Here is a 21,358-nt window from a genome sequence, read left to right as displayed (position 1 = left end):
TCCCATTGAATGCGCTCCTTGCTGCTGGGAAACCCATGGCGGGGTGTGCCGTCGGCAGTGCCGGATGACCCAGCCAGATGGCTGGAAAGTTCTAGCCACGTATTCCTACTGTGAAACATCGGATTCGATGGTGTAGCATAAGTTTCTGGCACAGCAATGTTTCATATTCCAGGAGAAAACCAAGAGATACAAGGTTAAAACTACAGAGCTGAAGAAGAAGACTACGGAGCTGAAGAAGAAGACTATGGAGCTGAAAAATAAGACTACGGAGCTGAAGAAAACAGTTGGACCTTTGGAAGAAAACTTGGGAAACATGACATTTATGAAGATATATATGAAGAAGTGTAAATTAAGAAGCTAGAATGGCAAGAACTTCTCATAGAATAGTGTGAAGAGACTATAATAATTGTCAGAAGTGTAATTACAGAATGTGAGTTTGAAGGATAGCACAGTGGAATTAGGCTGAGCGAAAGAAAAATTGATCAATTTTCACGTATGAAAGATGAATTTGTGAAGGAAAAGCAAGATCTGATGTGAATACCGGAATGTCATTTAGAGGATGTAGAACGACAAGGTTTTGGAATACTTAAATGATAAACTTGTAGAAGCAAATAATCAGAAATCTCGAGCAAACAGTGTACAAATTGCCTGGAACAGGAGAAAGAATTGCTAATGTGTCAGAACAGTTGGTTGAAAGTAGAATTACGACCAAAACCAATCAACTTCTTGAACTTCGGTCCAATTTGAACAACGTGAAGGTTGAGATGCACGATATGGAGGAGCAAATCCAGACTTTGAAAACAGTTAAGAGAAATTCAATAAAATGGATTGACAATCTACCGAGTGAATTCAAAGATTCCAAGAAACAGCCAGTGACCAGGGAAGAAAGATTCCGGACAGAGCTAAATTCCCAGAAGAAGCTAACAAATGTAAATGGGTTCCACAGATAACCCTGAAACTAAGGCAACTCAATTTGCCAGAGTAGTTGCTGAGCTGAATGAAAAGATTCACGAGCTTGAAAAACAACTGGAAAAGAGGAAAGTACTCAAACATATGGGTAAAATGATGAAAGTTCCATTTTTGAAAAGTAAACTTCCACATACTTCACAACACACACAATGACAGAAGAAGTGAAAAAAGCAACAAGGAGATTAGCGCAATGTTTGTCCACGCCTCAAGAAATGAGTTGGAGTAGCAACCAGCGATCAGTGCAAATCTGGACTGACCAAGAACTGATCGATGCAAATGAATGAAAGAAAATAATGAAAAGATATCCAGATGCCAGAACAACTTTCAAAGAAATGGAGAGATTCAGCAGGAGTACCTGCGAACAAGATAAAGATATGGAAGGCTCATAATAAGACCTTTGCCCCACCTGAACCTTGAGAGGGGAGACGGGGTAGTGATGATGTAAGAATGACAATGTGAATGTATGACAGTAACAACAATGTAAAACAGAGGGTAAACTATAATCATTTAAAATACATTGGATAAATATTCGGATGGAGACATAGGCCGCGATTCTCCCGAATTGGGGGAGTAAGTGCCCATGTTGATAAGAAAATGGGAGGGTTTTTTGCTGGCACTGGGGGCGTCTGTCAGGTGGGATTCACCCACCTCAAAGATGCAAATTCATGATCTTAAGGCCTGCCAGGGCTGGGAGGGGTAGTCCAACCATGAGATTCCCACCCCGAGCCATCCAACCCCCAGGACCACTGAGGGGCCTTTCCTCTGCAGCCTGGCAGTGACAGAGGAGCAAAAGGCCACAAGGCCTACCTTCTTAACCCCCCCACAGTGCTCAAGGTGCCAGGGCCAGGATGCCAGTGCCCGGATGCTGGGGCCAGTACACCGTTGGCAATGCCAAGGTATGTGCCTGAAGGAGGGCCTGAGTGGAGGTCTGGGGGGGAAGGGCCTGAGTGAAGGGGCCTGAGTGGGAGTCTGAGGATGCTGAGGAGATGGGTTTGGATCATCCTCATGCCTGTGCTGTGTATGGTGAGGTGTGGGGGCGGTGACCTGTTATTTGAGTATTGGGGGATGGTGGGTAGGGAGGATGCCCCTCTTTTCTGAGTGGTTGGATATGCTTACACGGATTCTTGGGGTCCAGCACACCATGTCCACATTGATGATTACCATCACCAAAGCCTGCCCGGTGTGGTTCCCATTGCGAGGCCAGGTACATGCTGGGTGGCTGGTGAATAGGTCATCAAACCTGCTCATCATATTACAATTGATGGGTTTGCATAATTATTGTGTTGCCGCCCACTATGTACAGGAACCCGATTGGGGCTAACACAGTGGATTGGGAGCATCATGACGAGCCAAACCCGCTTTTTTCCCAATGCCCAATTCTCCAGGCCATCACGATTGTCCCCGGCAGCTAGCGGGTCCAGAGAATCCCCCCATAGTGTAAGCGTCTGGCATACATAAGGTTAATGTGGGACTGAGTACAGTGCCGCACACACCCTGATGTTGAAGAGCACATGGTCCACACTCTGGGTCGGTCAAGCATTGGACAGAATTGTGTGTACAAGCAAGTGTGGAGACAGATCCCAGCTTGTACCCTTTACAATATATTTGTAAATAGGTCTGAGCGTGAATAAAGACTTAGAGGTAACCTATGTATAATCACATAGATTTCTTCAGACCTACAGTAACCAACACCCCACAACAGGCAACACCATTATTCCCACGAAACTCATCTCCAAACTCTGTGGCCTGGGCCTCGGCTCCCCACTCTGTGACTGGATCCTGAACTTCCTAACTCACAGACTACAATCAGTAAGGATAGGCAACAACACCACCTCCACGATCATCCTCAACACCGGCGTCCCACAAGGCTGTGTTCTCAGCCCCCGACTATACTCCTTATTCGCCTATGACTGTGTGGCCAAATTCAGTTTTCAAGTTTGCTGATGACACAACCGTAGTGGGACAGATCTCAAACAATGATGAGACAATGACGAAGGAGATTGTCATCAACTTCAGGAAGCGTAGAGGAGAACATTTCCCTGTCTACATCAACGAAGTTGAAAGGATCAAGAGCTTCACGTTTTTAGGTGTCCAGATCACCAACAACCTGTCCTGGTCCCCCCATGCTGACACTATAGTTAAGAAAGCCCACTAACGCCTCTACTTTCTCAGAAGCCTAAGGAAATTTGGCATGTCAGCTATGACTCTCACCAACTTTTACAGATACACCACAGGAAGCATTCTTTCTGGTTGTATCACAGCTTGGTATGGCTCCTGCTCTGCCCAAGACCGCAAGGAACTACAAAAGGTCGTGAATGTAGCCCAATCCATCATGCAAACCAGCCTCCCATCCATTGACTCTGTCTACACTTCCCGCTGCCTTGGCAAAGCAGCCAGCATAATCAAGGACTCCACGCACCCCGGACATTCTCTCTTCTGCCTCCTTCCGTCGGGTAAAATTTACAAAAATCTGAGGTCATGTACCAACCGACTCAAGAACAGCTTCTTCCCTGCTGCCGTCAGACTTTTGAATGGACCTACCTTGCATTAAGTTGATCTTTCTCTACACCCTAGTTATGACTGTAACACTACATTCTGCACTCTCTCGTTTCCTTCTCTATGAATGGTATGCTTTGTCTGTATAGCGCGCAAGAAACAATACTTTTCACTGTATGCTAATACATGTGACAATAATAAATCAAATCAAGTAACACCATATCCTCTGTAACTAAATATCTTGTAGGCAAACACTCAGATTAACACAAAAAGAATAGCCAAATGAAGCCCGTTTGAAGGGTCATCCCATATTAAGAATCAATATTTTCATTTAAGGAAAGAAAAAGGCGGCACATTGGTTAGCACTGCGGCCTCACAGCGCTAGGGGCCCTGGTTTGATTCTGGCCTCGGGTGACTGTGTGGAGTTTGCACGTTCTGCCTGTATCTGCGTAGGTTTCCTCCGGGTGCTCCAGTTTCCTCCCACAGTCCAAAGATGTGTGGGTTAGGTGGATTGGCCATGCTAAGTTGATCCTTAGTGCAGGGAGATTAGCAGTGTAAATATGTGGGGTTACGGGGATAGGGCCTGGGTGGGATTGTTGTCAGTGCAGGCTTGATGGGCTGAATGGCCTCTTTCTGAACTGTGGGGACTCTATGAAAATCAGAAGGCAAGAACAGAAGTAATAATAAAGTTGGTAAATTTTACATTTTTTAGAAATGACAATCAATGCAACAATGAATGATCCAGTAATACAACAGATCGATACCCTCGCAGAGATGATGGTGAATGTCTCATCCTGCACATTAATAGACCGCTTCAAACATCAGGAATCGAAGGAGGAGCTGGAGCAGAGAGTACAAGAGCTAATGGTGAAAAACACGTTCCTAGCAAGTAAGTACTTGCTAAGTATACCTTCCATCCAAGAACGTTTGGGGAATTGTGACTAATTTTGGAAAATAGTTTCTGATCAATTCATTTATCTTATCAAGAGGATGTTAAGAGAGATTATTTGTATGTATAGCATTATGTATAGCATTAACTACTACTAAGATTGCCTTCTATAATTTTAATTGAATTCAATAATAGCGGTAAATGCTAATGGCCATGAACTCGTATTCAGGCTTTGAAATTGTAACATGAATGCTGAACACATTCATGTGAAAATTCATTTTAGCAGAGACATGAGATGGAATTTTATTTGAAGTGATCTGTTCACATTGAGATGTCTGACAGCAAGTCGGGAACCTATTTGTTTCAAGATTGGACTTTGACTTGACCGTTTAACTTAGCCTCAGAATTAGCATCTTGTTTCTAGGTTTCCTGACCAATAACAAAGTAAGGACAGGTCTGTGCGGAGTCTACACATTCTTCCCATGTCTGCGTGGGTTTCCTCCGGGTGCTCCGGTTTCCTCCCACAGTCCAAAAGAGGTACTGGATAAGGCATTGGCGATGCTAAATTTACCCTCAGTGTACTCGAACGGGCGCCGGAGTGTGGCGACTAGGGGATTTTAACAGTAACTTCATTGCAGTGTTAATGTAAGCCTACTTGTGACAATAATTAAAAAAGATGATTTGTAGCTGGCCAGAATGTCTGCATCCATTTTACAGGAAGAAAAATCACTTCTCAGCCTTTTGACGAAGATCAAGCGTTGGGTCAAGCCCAAGATGGGGTGCAGTGCCTTATGTTGTCAGCTTGGATCTTGTCTGTCTCTCTTGTGGGGACCATGAAGTGGATTGAATTGGAATTTGGTTTTTGGAGAGAGCAAGGAATGGATTCAGGTCCACATGGTCCACTCTGAGCATTGGCTTTGTATTGGAGTAAAAATTTTAGAAGAAGAGAATTATGGCATGGGAAAGCTGCCATGCAGCTGCCATGCCCTCTCCATCCCTCTCACTGCCACTGCTCTGACTCTTCCCGAGAGTTGATACTGGAACTGGTAAAGCCAGAATTGAAGTGCTGTGAATGGACGAAAGTCAAGCCATCAAAGGCCAACAGACATGGCTGCAAGTATCAGAAGGACTGAACAGCAGGGCCGGGATTCTCCCAAACAATTCTAAGTTCCCAACGTGCGGGAAAACGGAAGTAAATCTCACCAGTTTTTTTAGCATACTCATCAGAGCTAATCTCCGACACTTTGAGCACTGCAGAATGCCTCAGTGGGATTCACTCTGGAAAGTAAGGGCTTTCAATTCATGCCTGAGAGGTTGGCAGCATAATGCTGAGCAGACTACCGTTAGTGCGGAGTAGTCATAAACACTGTTAGAGAAAACCACTCCCGGCGACCCGGGGGTGTGGGGCACGGGGAGGAGATGCTCGTGGGCCCGGAGAATACCGTCCCGGGCCTGCTAATCATATGGAAACGTCAATTCGAATGACATTTCATGTGGTAATCGGCGCCGTGCTGATGACGCTAAAAAACAAACTTTGGGAGACGCACGGAGGAAGTAACACTCAGTGTGAATCATGCGAAACGACCGCTGCTAATTCTCCCGGCCTACTGCACTACTCAAGTAGCGCAGAGGGCTGGGAGAATCCCCCCCTCCAAGGAGTATGATCCTCACAGTTGGATGCAGTGCCTGAACGTTACTCCTGCCCTTTTTTTGGAAGCAGAGATTTGTGATTTATGACCTGCCTACACCAGTGCAGACAGAGGAATGAAACATCTAAATTTGGTGTTCCCTCCTCAGCTGTATGATTGGAGTGTAGGGCCAAGCAGGTTCCGGGCTTCTGTCTACATTTCCAAGCTGCTATGGCTTCTGCGATCAGCAGAGGGCACTAGCATCATTGCTTGCTGGCCACACAATGCAATCATGTTGCTCTTAGAGGCAGGCTGTACTTTAATGGAATGCTGTACAAAAATATTGCTGCAATGTAAATGATTGCAAAGTGAACAGCAAGGCAGACAGAGAGTTCTATCGTGATAGATAAGGTGCTGGAATCATTGGTATTGCACATAAATAGGAGAAGTGCCAAGATTGTTCTGCAGGCTCAAGATACTCCCTAAGGGAGTCAGAGCAGATAGCTAAGAAGGTTGAATCTCAGACTCTGGACCAAAGGACCTTGCTGTGGTACAAAAAGAAATCGAATTACCTCATGCAAGTGGTCAGTGTAATGAATGCACCTTCACATCACGACGCTCATTCAACACAAAACCAGATTCGCTGTTCTGCTCTGAAGAGGAGTCATACAGACTCGAAATCTTAACTCTGTTTTTCTCCACAGAAGCTGCTAGACCTGCTGAGTTTTTCCCCAGCATTTTCTGTTTTTATATCAGATTCTCAAGCTGGTCAATCAGTCACCCAGGAGCAGTCTCTGAATCTGAAGATTCATGTCTAATAGTCTTGTATTCCAGCCCACCTTCTCACACCTAGCAATGCAGCCAGTTGCACACCTCACTGTGTCTCCATATACCTCCAGCTAACCAGTTATGGTCAGCTGCTGGTGGCGTGACTTTGGGCAACCCCCCTCCCCTCCCATTCCCTGTTCCCCTTACACCAGCTTTGAAAGCATGAATTCAAAAGGGCAGACACCCAAGAATTGCCTCCTACCCAGCGACAGGAGTCCCAGGAGTTGTACCGAGAGCAACAGCGCAGAACCGATGAGGAGACACCATCACTTAATCTGAATCTCGCACCCACCAGCTCACACACTGGTACTCTGTGTATCTTGGAGGCCAACACAGAGGTGAGATCAGCATGTAGTGAGTTATTCAGACACAACGGGTATGCAGTCAGGTCAGGAGTAAAGGGTGACTCGTTTGCCAGCTCACTGGAGGTTGCTGCAGGTGGGTGAATGGGGTGGGTGGTGGTGCTGGGGTCAAAGGGGACTTAGATGAGGGACCTCAACGCGGTGACATACTGATGAGCACTGATGACCATCTATATCAAGATGCTGAGTGCATTGACTGCCCTGCTAGATAACCTCCTCACACTGGCAAAGAATGTGGAGCAGCTCTAGCTTGACAGAGATGTTGGCATGGAGGTAATTTAGGTTGGAAGCTCTATAAAGAACAGTGATGTGTGCATCAGCATTACCAAATGGCCTAGTGGTATGTGTGCATGGGTTCACTGGGGATTTGCAGCAGTTCTCCTTACCTGCATTCTGATGTTAGTCTTGTTTGAGCGTTTTGTCTGAGACAGCTGAATTATTAGGTGGCCCTTATCCATAATCACAATTTCAACCTTCATATATGGTGTTGATTTAAATGACAAAATCAAAACAATTTGCTGTAATGTGAGACTGGCAAAACTGGCCCAATTTTTTATGGTTTGCTCATTTGAGTGTTGAACCTCATCACATTGTTGCTTAATGTGGTGAGGGAGAATGTGTGGGAGCAGGGGGTGGGGGGGGGGGGGGGCGGTGGGGGAGGTGGTAATGGAGGTAGGTCATAAAATCATAGAATCTTCAGTGCAGAAAGAGGCCATTTGGCCCAGCAAGCCTGCACCGACAACAATCCCACCCAGGTCCTATCCCCATAACCCCACATAACCTTCTAGTCTCCCTGACACTAAGGGGCAATTTATCATGGCCAATCAACCTAACCCGCACAGCTTTGGGCTTGCTATCAGGGTACATCTAAAGAGATAATTATGCTTAAAGTAGCTGCATACAGTGCAAACATTATGTCAGCCACTGTGGATGTGGGGAGGGTACTTGGCAGCACTGAAAAGAAACCCAGTGTAGAGTGATGAAGCAGAGTTTGTGCAGTGACAGAGTGCTGCAGTTCCCCACCCATGCTTGACACCTGGCACAATGACCATGCTGCTAGATGAGAAATAAAAGAACTGCATTTAATGAGCTCCTTTCGTGGCCACTTTCCCAAAACGCTGACGGCCAGTAGCGTACAGCCATTGCTGCGATCTGAAGTAGTTATTCATATTAATATCATTCCTCGGGTGTCTCTGTATTTGTTACAGCACATACTTCTTCAACATCATACTTCCCAAAGCCTCTGGTATCCTTGCTTTAAAATGTTTGTCTGTGACTTGGTTGCACAGACTTGCTGCCTCCAAGTCAGGCTTTGTGTCATGAAACTTGCCTCAGAATGTGACGCTTCACAAGGGGGAGTCTCACAAATTAACTTAAACTGCTTTAAAAACAATTTGGAGCAATTTTATAGCATTGTAGTCCCCCTGATGATATGCACCTGTATTCCAAATCTGTGATTCCGATGTTTGCGGCACGCTACTCAATGCACAACTTTGAAGATTTGGCCCTTGTGTGCCTTTTACACCAATGTGAAGGATGTAAACAGGGACTTTATATTAGCTTGCCATTAGAAACTTTGACCTGAATTTAATGCTCTTCACGGGTGGGTTTTGAGTTGAGGCTGGGTGGGGGGATTGGGATCCTGAAATTGTATAGACAGGATTCCCTCCAGGATCCCTTCTGCCCTGACCCGGATGTGATTTTATGATATGGTTTGCGGGTCCTCAGATGTGAATCCTGCCATTACCCTCTATTAAGGCCCTTAAATGGCCTCTAAATGGCCTCTTAATGTCCTTTTCCTGTCCAGCTTCAATTTTAAGCCGGGCAGCTGCAGATATCTCAAGGTGGGAAACAGAAAAATGTAAGAACCTTGATCTCAGGAGAGAAAGGGAAGGGGAATACCTCCATCGTAAGCCCTCTTTGACAGGGGGCACCCTCCCCTCATAGACTGGATATCTTTAGACCTCTCACCACCACCCGCCCTCCAGCCCTTCGGCCTATTACCCAATGACCTACCCCCCCCACCTCCCCTCAGGCATCCCCTAACTTCCACCCCCATCCAGGAGCCCTGCCACTTACCCCACACTGGCTCCTGACACTTAGTCTCAGGTACTGCGCTGCAGTGTGTCTTTTTGCCATTGCAGCACTGTGTCTAGATGGGTCAGAAGCAGTCGAAAGTGGGCCTTCCTTCCAAGTGCGGACGGGAGTCCCACCTGCTGCTGCCAAGCAACGCTCACTTGAGCGTAAAATAGCCAGCGAGCCTGTTGGAGTTGGCAGTGATGTTCTTCCCACTGACTCGCCAGATGATGGCTGTTGAACCCCCACTATCTGAATAATTCAGGCCTTTCTATCTGACCAGTGCATCCAGATTCTATCCAAACGTACATTAAAGTGTAACTTGTGCACTGCATTTTGTGGTTTGTACTTTATTGGGTAACTATGATATATTCTTTTAAAGAAGAATTTAACAATTAAAATTAAATCCTTCAGAATGTGAAGCTGATCTTGTCGTAAAAACAGCATGGTGTAAACTTCTTTTAGTACTTGTTGAGGAAAGGAGTGGTTTCACTGCAGATATTGAGAGAAAAAAAAGATATCAGTGCAGCTTTCTGAATGTTCTTCCTCACAGCAGGGCAGTCACACATCGTAATTAAAAAATAAAGCTTCAGATCTGATGTAACAACCCCTGTGGGGTGAGGGGGTGAGGTAATGGGTGACAGCAGATGCTGTACAGCTAATGACTGCTACTCGGCACTCCGAGTGAAGGCTGGGATGGGATTTTGGGAACAAGATCCGGGTACTGTTTCCATTATTCCACCTTTGGCATGACATTGGCATCATACTCTCCTCCAGAGCTGTGCACGTCAGTGGTGATGCACTATAGACTGAAAAGCTTCCTGGCTTGTATACTGTTAACTATTCTTCGTGTAGTTCACACAGAATTCAGCCTGGCAAAGGCTTGATAATCCAAAGAGAGCTGTTGATTTTGGTTAATTTTGTATGACATAATTATATATAGCTGTACAGTGTTGCTGATGCTATATCTGGAAGGGTCTTCATGAAACAATTCTTTTTTTAAATATTATTAGTATCTCCTGTATGCTACCTCATCAAAATCCTCATTTGAGGTCCACGCAGCAGAATTCACCTGTACTTTGCTCTCCGGGAAGCTGGTAAATGAGCTCCACTTTCCACTGATCTGGTTGCAGCCCAATTATGCCTGACTCACCATTGTTACAATAGCCTCTAATGTTTGCGTGTGCCAGGGGGTGGCTGAATTTTCAAGTGACGAAGCCTCTTTATCGCTGCTGTGGGATTTCTGTTGCTCTTCCTCCAAGCTCTGCTGGTTGGCCAGACAGCAGATCTTTGGTATCTGAAAGGATACACAGTGAGGTCTGGGGTGGCAAGAAAGAAAACAGGAGTTCCCGGGATACATTATCTGCAGCTTCTGATTTATGCCACTTATCAGGATGAAAGTGAGGAGGGATTTATGGACGGGTATGAAGTAGTCACTTCTCATCATCCTGGGCTGCCTCTATTATGCCAGATGCCAATGGCTGTGCCATCTCTGGACCCATGACCTGGAGCATCATTTCTACAAGTGAGCTCAGAATCTGTAGTCGTAGACCCCCACACCCCACATCTGGCTCTCTGGGTCGCCCTCATGTTGTGTGGTACTGTACTTGAAAGATTTGCCTGCCATAGCTGAATAGTTGGAGCTCTGTGAAAACAGTAGGAGGTTGGTATGATGCTGGCAGCATGGCACAGTGTGTGAGGATCAGATGCAGTACGTGAATGTCAGGTTTGAGTCCTGAATGCCAGGCAGTGCCGAAGTGTTTTGGAACAGCTTGACATGTTAAATTGATTGGGTGCTCATATAATTACAGCAACTTCTTTTGTATAAAGACTTCCTCATTATAGACCACTCCATTTAGTTGATTAGCCCAGTCAATGACGTCCTAGGAACAATTTCCCATGAATACAGTGGACACAAATACACTGGAAATTAGGTTAAGTCTATTCAGATTAACCTCATGTCAGTTTTACAATTGTCTCGTAAAAAATGAACCTGATTAAAGTAAAATCAACCACACCACCAGCGCCTCTTTATTCTGCATAGTTAAACACAGGGATTATAATTTGTGAAATCCTAATATTAATTGTATATCAAATTGTGGTTAATTATATGCAAGTGGAAGGCATTAATTAGGTTGTTATTTGATCAGTTATGGAGAGACACTTACTAAAAGTGGGGGTATATGCGTTAGGTATATGCTTATAATGTCTCACTCTGTAACTGTGAGAGACTGAGTAAAGCTTGTGTCCGGTTCTATCCTTCACCAACTGGTTTTCTTGAATATAAAATAAAAATATACACTGTTAGGGAATTAAAAAGAAAACACATCCCCAGTTGTCTCCCCTCTATAGCATTTCATGTTGTTATTTTGCCAAGGTATCCAATATCTGAATTTTAGATAGTGACTAGCCTTGCACATTCAACTGGTTCAACATCTCAAACAAGTCAAAACAAAATGCCTCTGGCAGCTCACCCATTTGGAGATGGGAAATTGGGTGCTGCTGCAAGTTCTTAAGAAGCCACAGCCACTAAAAGGGAGGGTTCTTTTGTAGGAAAAATAAGAAAGCTATGTTGTGAAGCCACAGGAATAAGTCTTGGGTAAGGAGGATTCAGACAAGGGCCCAAGATCAAGCGTCGGTCAAGCCTTATCTTGTCAGCTTAGAACAATGACAGGAATTCAAGGAATGAATAGGTGAACTCCAAAAGTTGTTTCTTGCTATTTGGCGTAAGAGTGGAAAGGGAATTGTGGCCAAATCATGGCTTACAAGGGAAATTAGAGATAATATTAGATTCAAAGAAGAAGCATACAATTTGGCAAGAAAAAGCAATAGACCTGAGGATTGGGAGCAGTTTAAAATTCAGCAAAGATAGACCAAAGGATTGATTAAGAAGGGGAAAATAGAGTATGAAAGTAAGCTAGTAGGGAACATAAAAAGCTGACTGTAAAAGTTTCTATATGTAAATAGAAAAAGATTGACAAAAATGAATGTAGGCCCCTTACCGTCAGAAACAGGGTATTTCATTAAGGGGAAGAAAGAAGTGGCTGAGAAACTAAATTTGTACTTTACTTGTCTTCACAATGGAAGACATGCATAATCTGCCAGAGGTCCTGAGAAACACAAGCTTTAGTGAGAAGCTGAAGGAAATCAATATCAGTAGAGAAATGGTTTTGGGGAAATTAATGGGATTAAAGGCAGATAAATCTACAGGGTCTGATAATATTCATCTCAGAGTACTTAAGGAAGCAGCCCCAGAAATAGTAGATCCATTGGCAGTCATTTTCCAGAATTATTTCCACTCTTGAAAGGTTCCTACAGATTGGAGGGTAGCTAATGTAAGCCCGCTATTCAAAAAAGGAAGTAGAAAGAAAAAGGGAACTATAGACTAACGTCGGCAGTAGGGAAGTTGCTAGAGTCTACTATCAAGGATTTCATAGTACAGCATTTGGAAAGTAGTAGTATAATCAGACAAAGTCAACATGGATTTACGAATCGGGAAATCTTACTTGACAAATCTACTGGAATTCTTTGAGGATGTAACTAGTAGAGTTGACCAGGGAGAACTGGTGGATATGGTTTATTTAGGGCCCTATTTTACCATTGCGTCACGGGCGCGAAAACGTGGTAAAGTCGGGTGTGAGGCCATTAATGCGATCCGCGCCCATATCCGCGCAGGTGGCCACTTTAACGAAACCCGGGAATGGCCGCAATCCGCTTCGCACCCGAAACAGGCACAATGGCGATTTAAATGTATTTGCATGCATTTCAATTAAATTAATGAACTGCCCGCCCAACTTTATCAGCATTTCCCCCTTTACCACCGCGTTCGCCGATCTGGAATCGCGCCGAAATGAACCTGCTGAATAAAAGTCTGAATCGGGCACTCCAGCTGCTGAAGAGGCGAGCTCAGAGCTTCCAACGGCTCTCTGACTCAGATCAGTGGTGGGGGGTGGGAGGGAGGTGGGCCAGATCATCCTCCAGGAGGGGTGTGAGGCCAAATTGTTGTCTGGCTGGGGAGGGGGGGGGGGGGGGGTGGAGGAGGAGGAGGTGGGACAGATGTATCTCTGGTGGGGGTGGGGAGGGAGGCCTGATCGTTGTCTGGTGGTGGTGGGGGGAGGGCCGATCGTTGTCTGGTTGTTGGGGGGGGCAGGGAGGGCCGATCATTGTCTGGTGGGGAGGGAGGAGGCGGGTCAGATGTTCCTCTGGAGAGGGGGTGTGGGGGAGTGAGGGCAGATTGTTCTCGGGGGGGGGGGGGGGGGGGTAAGTGAGGCCAGACCATTCTCTGAGTGGGTGAGTGAGGCCAGACCTTTCTCTGCGGGGGAGGGGGGAGTGAGGCTGGGGGCGGGGGGAGGAGGGAAGCGGGTAAGATGTATCTCTGGTGGGGGGAGGGGGGAGGCCCGATCGCTCACTGGTTGGGGGGGGCAGATGGATCTCTGGTGGGGGGCGGGGGGGGCACTGCCACTCTGTGGGCGATCGGTGGGGGGAAAGGGGGCAGGGGGTCGCGATCCGTCTGGGTAGCGGGGGGGTGGATAATGAGGACAGTAATGTGGGGGCCATCACTCCCGCTTTTCGCTCCCGGGCCACTTTCTCCGCTTTCTGCGGCCCGGGAGCAATCTGACACGGGCGCGCTTTTTCAAATTATTTTCTAACTGCGCAAGCGCAGTTCAGAACTCCGATCGTTTCGGGCACGCTAAGCCCCGCCCACAGCGCGATTCAGACCCGCGATTTTTTTTCAGGCTGAGTGCGTATGGGGAAAGCAATTTTACAAGTCGGATCTGAATTGCGCCCAGATTCAGCACTTAGAATGAAAATGGTAAAATCAGGCCCTTAGACTCTCAGATCAGGCCCTGAATATTCCCAATTAGAAAAGCAGTCTTACACATTTAACAGTGATCACTTACTTACCTAATGTAACAGTTTTAAAAAGTTCAAAGTCTCCACCTCAAATTTTGAAATGCCAAAAATATTTCCTGGCACAACTGCCATTGTCCCCTGTGAAGGATCCCTTTAAATGACTGGCATGACATCCTTTCAGGTCTTGGCCCGCCCCCTCTGTCCATGGACGGTTCACTTTCAGTTGTCGATTGGACCCATCATTACACAATGCTGTTGGATGGCTCCCCGCTGGGCACGATTAGTTTCCTGCTACATGTATTATTGTAAGAGTTTTAACAACACCAGGTTAAAGTCCAACAGGTTTATTTGGTAGCAAATACCATAAGGTTTCGGAGCGCTGCTCCTTCGTCAGATGGAGTGGAAATCTGTTCTCAAACAGCACAGAGACACAAAATCAAGTCTCTGTGCACTGTTTGAGAGCACATTTCCACTCCATCTGACGAAGGAGCAGCGCTCCGAAAGCTTATGGTATTTGCTACCAAATAAACCTGTTGGACTTTAACCTGGTGTTGTTAAAACTCTTACTGTGTTCACCCCAGTCCAACGCCGGCATCTCCACATCATGACATGTATTATTCACAGTCTTTCAAAAGCAGGAGTTGGCGAACCACTGACTTCTGGAACACACTCCCTCCCACCATTGAACGACGTAAAGTCCATCTTCAAAGAAACTCAATCTATCAAATGCTGACCTTTCTACAGGAAAATAAAATCATTAGGTTAATTTTCCATTATTGTAAAGAACTTCCCAGTTGAATATTTTAGCAATTTTATTTTTCATGCAGAATATGTTTTTGTCATTTTACATGGAAAGTTAGTGTAAAATTACAAACATATAATAGTTTAAATTGTGCAACCTATATGTTCAGTTAAATTTATTATGTAGGACAGGACATCTGTTGAAAGTGACTAGTCACAATGATTTCTAAAGTTCCTACTGGTTTGGAACTGGCTTTCAGGTGTCGATTGGTGGAGGAGGAGGGGATACAAGAAAGAAATGAAGAAAAGCAAAACATTCCCGTTTTCTTCATTTGAACCTGATCTCTTTTGTCAGTCACTTGCAAAAATAATTTGTGATTACTTCAACCTGCACCAACATTGCTGAATTTCAACCAAACTATTACTTGCGTTTACATCAGCAGCGAATGGGCAATGTCACAGATTAATCATTGCATTTCTTGGCATCCAATAAAACATTTTGAAAAATTAATATACCACCAATACTGAAAAGAATAATTCAGGATAGTCTAGCAAAGTGTGACCTACATCTTAAACATACTGTTCCCTCATAATATCTCATCCTTTGGCTTGGTGTCAACTTTTTACTTTCCACAATAAAGGTACTACACCATTCTATATCAATACTATCGCTGTTGTGGTTTAATACATTAAGATCAACCTTTAAAATCTGGCTTGTTATAGTCTGCTTCCATTCCTATAATTTGTCATCCTCTATAGCCACACAATTGAAAGCCTATAAATTTGATACACTATGAATGAAAAGTATTTTTCATAGATTACCATTATATAATATTTGTGCCTTTTAGTTGTGAATGAGAGATTAATGGCCGCACTGTTTTGAAGTTTTTATCATAGTATCCTGTAGTGTGTATCATGAACTGAGAGCAATGCACTAATTAATGCCATGTGAATGTGGGAGAATTGGAAGAATCACTGGTGCAATATCTGTATCCAAGTGACTGCCAAATTGCACTGTGGAAATATTGGTACGTGCATGTTCCTACACTGAGCAAAACAGTAGGATAGACCTGGAGGGTGGAAGGGGACAGCGATTGGTGAATCTGATTGAAACTCATGCAACTGGCCAGAGAAACCCTATTCCTCCTCGCCCCACAAATACTAAATGTAAAAAACCCCTGGACCATGTTCTCAGTGGCATCCAACCATTGCTCTCCATCTGCTACAATAAGCTCTTCATGTTTGTACATGAAAATTGCACACTTGGGTCCAGTTATTGTTATGTATTTTTGAGTAAGACTTCGCCTATTTCAGGTTTTCACTGGGTGAGCTCCTTGCTCATTTTCAGGTTTGCCTAAAACTTGCTCCACCAGCACCAAAGGGATGGCTGAAGTGCTGCTTGGTTTTCAACTGCTGGCTGTCCACTTTTCAAGTGGAAACCAGATGGGCAGTAGTTAAAAAATACACCGTGTACTTGAGCACTGAAAGGATTCACTGTTCTGATGTCTCAATTCTGCAAGTACATGTAACTGTGATTAATGGTTATCAACATAAATTTTCTAACTTGATAAAAAAGTATAAAGTGTGGCCATAACTGATATGAAAAATAACTTAGGAACACATGAATAAAGATGAATTGCTTTACTATCTTTCTAGGTGTATTCTTCGACATTGATACTAACAACACTGCGAAAAAGAAGCGATCATTGTCTTCCCCACTTCCACCAAAAGTGAGCTACACTATTAGAACAAACATTCTCCACAGTATGCCAACGGATCAACTGGAAAATCCCAAGTGGAAATCTCAGCCCCAAACCTTGCCGACAGGCAGTTTCCATTACAATCGTATCTTTATTCCACTGCAAGATATGATTGAGCGAGCGTTTGTTGAATTACAAGTTGGTGAATATGTCTCGAACCCTGCAGTACAGGTGCAAGCAATGCCATTTCCCTGCCACATCAGTGATCAGTAAGTCAGCTGCACAGTGCCTTAACACTTAGATTTCATTACTGCTTGACATACAATAAATGAATGCAATAAACAAAGCTGCTGCCTGAAATAACCACAGAAAATGCTGGAAATACACATCACGTCTCGAATGTCTGTCGGGAGGGAAATAGAGGGTAGTATTTTATAGAGAGCTGTGTTCACTGACAACACTCCTCACCAACCCCAACTGCCACCCCCTCAGCCCCCAGCTAAACTGTCAATGGAGAGCCCGCCCGCAGTAAAGCGGCCTGCCCTATTTCACATTTAGAGCAATGTTAATTGACTTAAGATGAGACTTACATCCCTATCTCAGGAGGAAGTCCTGCCTTAGAGAGGTCAGGGCCAATCAGATTGGCCAGTAGCTCCATAGTCCCAGCAGCACCAGGTTCTAGCAGTGATTACTGCTGGGACTACAGGCAGCATGGTGGCACAGTGGTTAGAACAAAGAACAATACAGCACAGGAACAGGCCCTTCGGCCCTCCAAGCCTGTGCCGCTCATGTGCCCAACTAGACCATTCGTTTGCAAACTTCTATTCCCAGTCTGTTCATGTGGCTATCTAGATAAGTCTTAAACGATCCCAGCATGTCCGTCTCAATCACCTTGCTTGGCAGTGCATTCCAGGCCCCCACCACCCTCTGTGTAAAATACGTCCCCCTGACATCTGTGTTGAACCTTGCCCCCCTCACCTTGAACCCATGACCCCTTGTGTTCGTCACCTCCGACCTGGGGAAAAGCTTCCCACTGTTCACCCTATCTATGCCCTTCATAATTTTATACACCTCTATTAGGTCGCCCCTCATCCTCCGTCTTTCCAGGGAGAACAACCCCAGTTTACCCAATCTCTCCTCATAGCTAAGACCCTCCATACCAGGCAACATCCTGGTAAACCTTTTCTGTACTCTCCAAAGCCTCCACTCCCTTCTGGTAGTGTGGCGACCAGAACTGGATGCAGTATTCCAAATGTGGCCTAACCAACGTTCTATACAGCTGCAACATCATATGCCAACTTTTATATTCTATGCCCTGTCCAATAAAGGCAAGCATGCCATATGCCTTCTTGACCACCCTCTCCACCTGTGCTGCCACCTTTAAAGATCTGTGGACTTGTACATCCAGGTCCCTCTGTGTGTCTATACTCCTGATGGTTCTGCCATTTATTGTATAGCTCCCCCTTACATTAGGTCTACTGAAATGCATCACTTCGCATTTATCTGGATTAAATTCCATCTGCCATTTCTCCGCCCAATGTTCCAGCCTATCTATATCCTGCTGTATTCTCTGACAATGTTCATCACTATCCGCAACTCCAGCAATCTTTGTGTCGTCCGCAAACTTACTGATCACACCAGCTACATCTTCCTCCAAGTCATTTATATATATCACAAACAGCCAGAAAAAGACCCCTCCACTTTTACCCTCTGTCTTCTATGGCTAAGCCAGTACTCCACCCATCTAGCTAGCTCACCTTTTATCCCATGAGATTTAACCTTTTGCACCAGCCTGCCATGAGGGACCTTGTCAAACGCTTTACTAAAATCCATATAGACAACATCCACAGCCCTTCCCTTGTCAATCGTTTTTGTCACCTCCTCAAAAAACTCAACCAAATTTGTGAGGCATGACCTCCCTCGTACAAAACCATGCTGTCTTTCACTAATGAGATTATTCAGTTCTAAATGCGCATATATCCTATCTCTAAAAATCTTCTCCAACAATTTCCCTACCACGGACGTCACTGCTGTCTCACAGCGCCAAGGACCCAGGTTCGATTCCTGGCTTGGGTCACTGTCTGTGCGGAGTTTGCACATTCTCCCTGTGTCTGCGTGGGTTTCTTCCCGTTTCCTCCCACAATCCAAAGATGTGCGGGTTAAGTGGATTGGCCATGCTAAATTGCCCCTTAGTGTCAGGGGGACTAGTTAGGGTAAATGCATGGGGTTGTGAGGATAGGGTCTGTGTAGGATTGTGGTCAGTGCAGACTTGATGGACCGAATGGCCTCCTTCTGCACTGTAGGATTCTATGATCTCTAAAAAAGAGAAGCTTATGGATGTGGGTCTTCAGTTGGGCCAGGGCATTACCAGGGCCAAGCTAGCAGGCCCCAGTGAGCTTGTTGAGGATTGTGAGCACTGCGGTTGAGATGTCTGGGCTGGGTGTGGGAAAGCATTAAAGTAGGGGGTATGACCTTGGTGGAGGTGGTGGGGGGTGGGGAGAGGTCCTCTGATGGTCAGGGCGACCCACCCAAAGGAAGCTGCACCTCCCTTGCCAGACATCACCTTGTGCAGCTAAAACTGCCAGGCTACCCACTAGGCATGGATCTCTCCCTTCATAGCTAAAATAACAGTAAGTACCATTAATTGACCACTGAAGGCCTCGACAGGCCCAGAAGCAAAACAAGCCACCTGACATATCCACTGTCGCCGTAAGATTGGAGGCAGGTTGGTGGGTTGGTGGGTGGGTGGCCACGCTTTTATTGGGTCACCCTGCATTCAGTCCAGCCAGTGTGGGAGTGTAAAATCCAGCTCGGAGTTCCAGAATGTGACTTTCCATCAGAAATGTTTCTGTGCAGTTTATCACAATCCTGAAACTCTATTTCCCTTTTCACAGATGTTGCCAGAGCTGCTCTGTATTTCTCTTATGTTTTTGGTTTTATTTCACATTTCCAGTATCAGCACTATTATACTTTTGACTGATTAAGTAACTCAAACATTTTTTGTTGTAAAAGCATTAATGTGAAGGCCTTATCTATATATTTAGAGTGTTTCCTTCTGGCACAATGAAAATGTTGTGGGGTTTTTTAAGCATATGGAAATGAAGGGATTTTGAATACAATGAAGAAAGAAGAGACAGGAATGTTTGACATTAATGCTCAGGAGCTTGCAAGCAATTATTTAAGTTATTAAAAAAAAGCACCTTTTTAATGAGTAAACAAATAATACACAGAGGAAAGATTGCAAAAAAAGAATGCGGAAAATAAACTAATTGCACAGGATTCTATGAAAGATGAACCAATCTGAGATGAATTGTGCCTCTAATTGCTTTTAGCAACATGTGCTTCGTGGGCTGATGGTCTGAAGACTGACTGTTAATGGGGAACTTAAAACCCGTGCGGGGAACCATATGCATCCTCTGTAAAATCATGTGACACATGCCAGAGTTTTTCATTTTTGTGCTTTGGTGCGTATGAATTGTCGTTGAGAAGGTAGTTTCATAAAATCAACCTTTGTATATTCTTGCAAAACTGTGTCATCCAGAGCCTGGTCTGACCTCTGTCTGTGTGACACAGTGGACTCGGTCACTGAGCATCGAAATCCAATCCATTTGTTTTAATGAAAGTCTCCTCTGTCTGCTTGATGTAACAATTCAATATAAAATGAGTAGGGACACTTGAAGCCAGTTCCTAATGGGCATAGACTGGTACTCAGAGAGACCACAGCTTGACCAGTTTCATCGCTGCCGCCCGGGCTGCTGCTCTTCTGAGATTAATGTTGGGACGGAGTAGAGGAAGCTTCATTTTGCATCTAAATAAAACCGCTCAGGAGTGCTTCATTTTCACACTGACTACCTGAAATGCCGAGGTCTGTTTCCATGGCTAACATGTCTTATCAAAAATGAATAGTTCCAAAAGTTGAGCAAGCAGACCATACTAATTTATTTGGCTGGAATAGAGGGAGCTTTACCCTACAATGAACTGTGATATACCTGACCGGGAATGTTTGACTTTCCTACCATATGCAAGAAGTGAAAAGTATTGTACTTTCATTCCCTGTTAATTTACAAAAATGAATACTAACCACAATTTACCACAAGGTTCAAAGTTATAAAGTATGTCTCCTTGTCATTTTCTGGTGGCTGCACCCAATTATTGCATTACATATAAAACATTTCAGTGCTTTTCAGATTTACTGAAGCAAAAGTGCAATTTATTTTTTCTTTTATTCATGTAATGAAATTTAAATTCCAAAATGTTTGCTTTGTCTTGGGACAAATTGTGGCGTCCGGTTTAACTTATTGGATAAATTAATTGTGTTAATGCAACTTTTCCTGACAGGTTTCTCAACAACATTGGCTTCTTTTTTCCATTATTAATGATGCTGGCATGGCTTATTTCCGTGGCTGCCATGGTGCGCAAACTTGTATTTGAGAAAGAACTTCGACTGGAAGAGGTAAGTAAAGACACGAGGAGCTCCTAATTCTAGATGTTGCCTCAAATGTGATGAACTCATCTGTGGTTTCAGTGCAAAATGCTGCTGATAGAAATAAAAGGAATCTAAAACATGGATGGAGACAGGTGGAAATTGGTTACTTTTATACCTGCCAATATTGAAACAAAATGAATGTTGGGAGGAACAAATACTGGGCACAATTTTGACTGCACGATTCTCCCCACACCCCCATCCAAACCATAGGCATGCCCAGGGTACCCTCCTTAAAACAGACATTAGGCCCGTCACAAGTGCTAATTCCTGTTTCAGGATGCCAGATTGAACAGAACTGAGTAGAACATGACCTGGGATTTTGGAAAGAC

The 21,358-nt window shown here is 44.7% G+C and overlaps 1 protein-coding gene across 1 annotated transcript in view; it reads left to right on the top strand.

Annotated features, from left to right (window-relative positions):
* Positions 1-21,358, top strand: part of LOC144480835 (ATP-binding cassette sub-family A member 13-like) — a 141,857-nt gene that overhangs the window by 19,230 nt on the left and 101,269 nt on the right. The window contains exons 8-12 of the mRNA XM_078200460.1: positions 173-344; positions 947-1,087; positions 4,178-4,354; positions 16,500-16,812; positions 20,882-20,996. Coding sequence (XP_078056586.1) covers positions 173-344; positions 947-1,087; positions 4,178-4,354; positions 16,500-16,812; positions 20,882-20,996 — 918 coding nt within the window. The remainder of the gene's footprint in view (positions 1-172; positions 345-946; positions 1,088-4,177; positions 4,355-16,499; positions 16,813-20,881; positions 20,997-21,358) is intronic.

The sequence above is a fragment of the Mustelus asterias genome, chromosome 2 (assembly GCF_964213995.1).
Source record: "Mustelus asterias chromosome 2, sMusAst1.hap1.1, whole genome shotgun sequence".
In the NCBI taxonomy this organism is placed as follows: Eukaryota; Metazoa; Chordata; class Chondrichthyes; order Carcharhiniformes; family Triakidae; genus Mustelus; species Mustelus asterias.
This window is presented reverse-complemented; position numbering and strand designations above follow the sequence as displayed.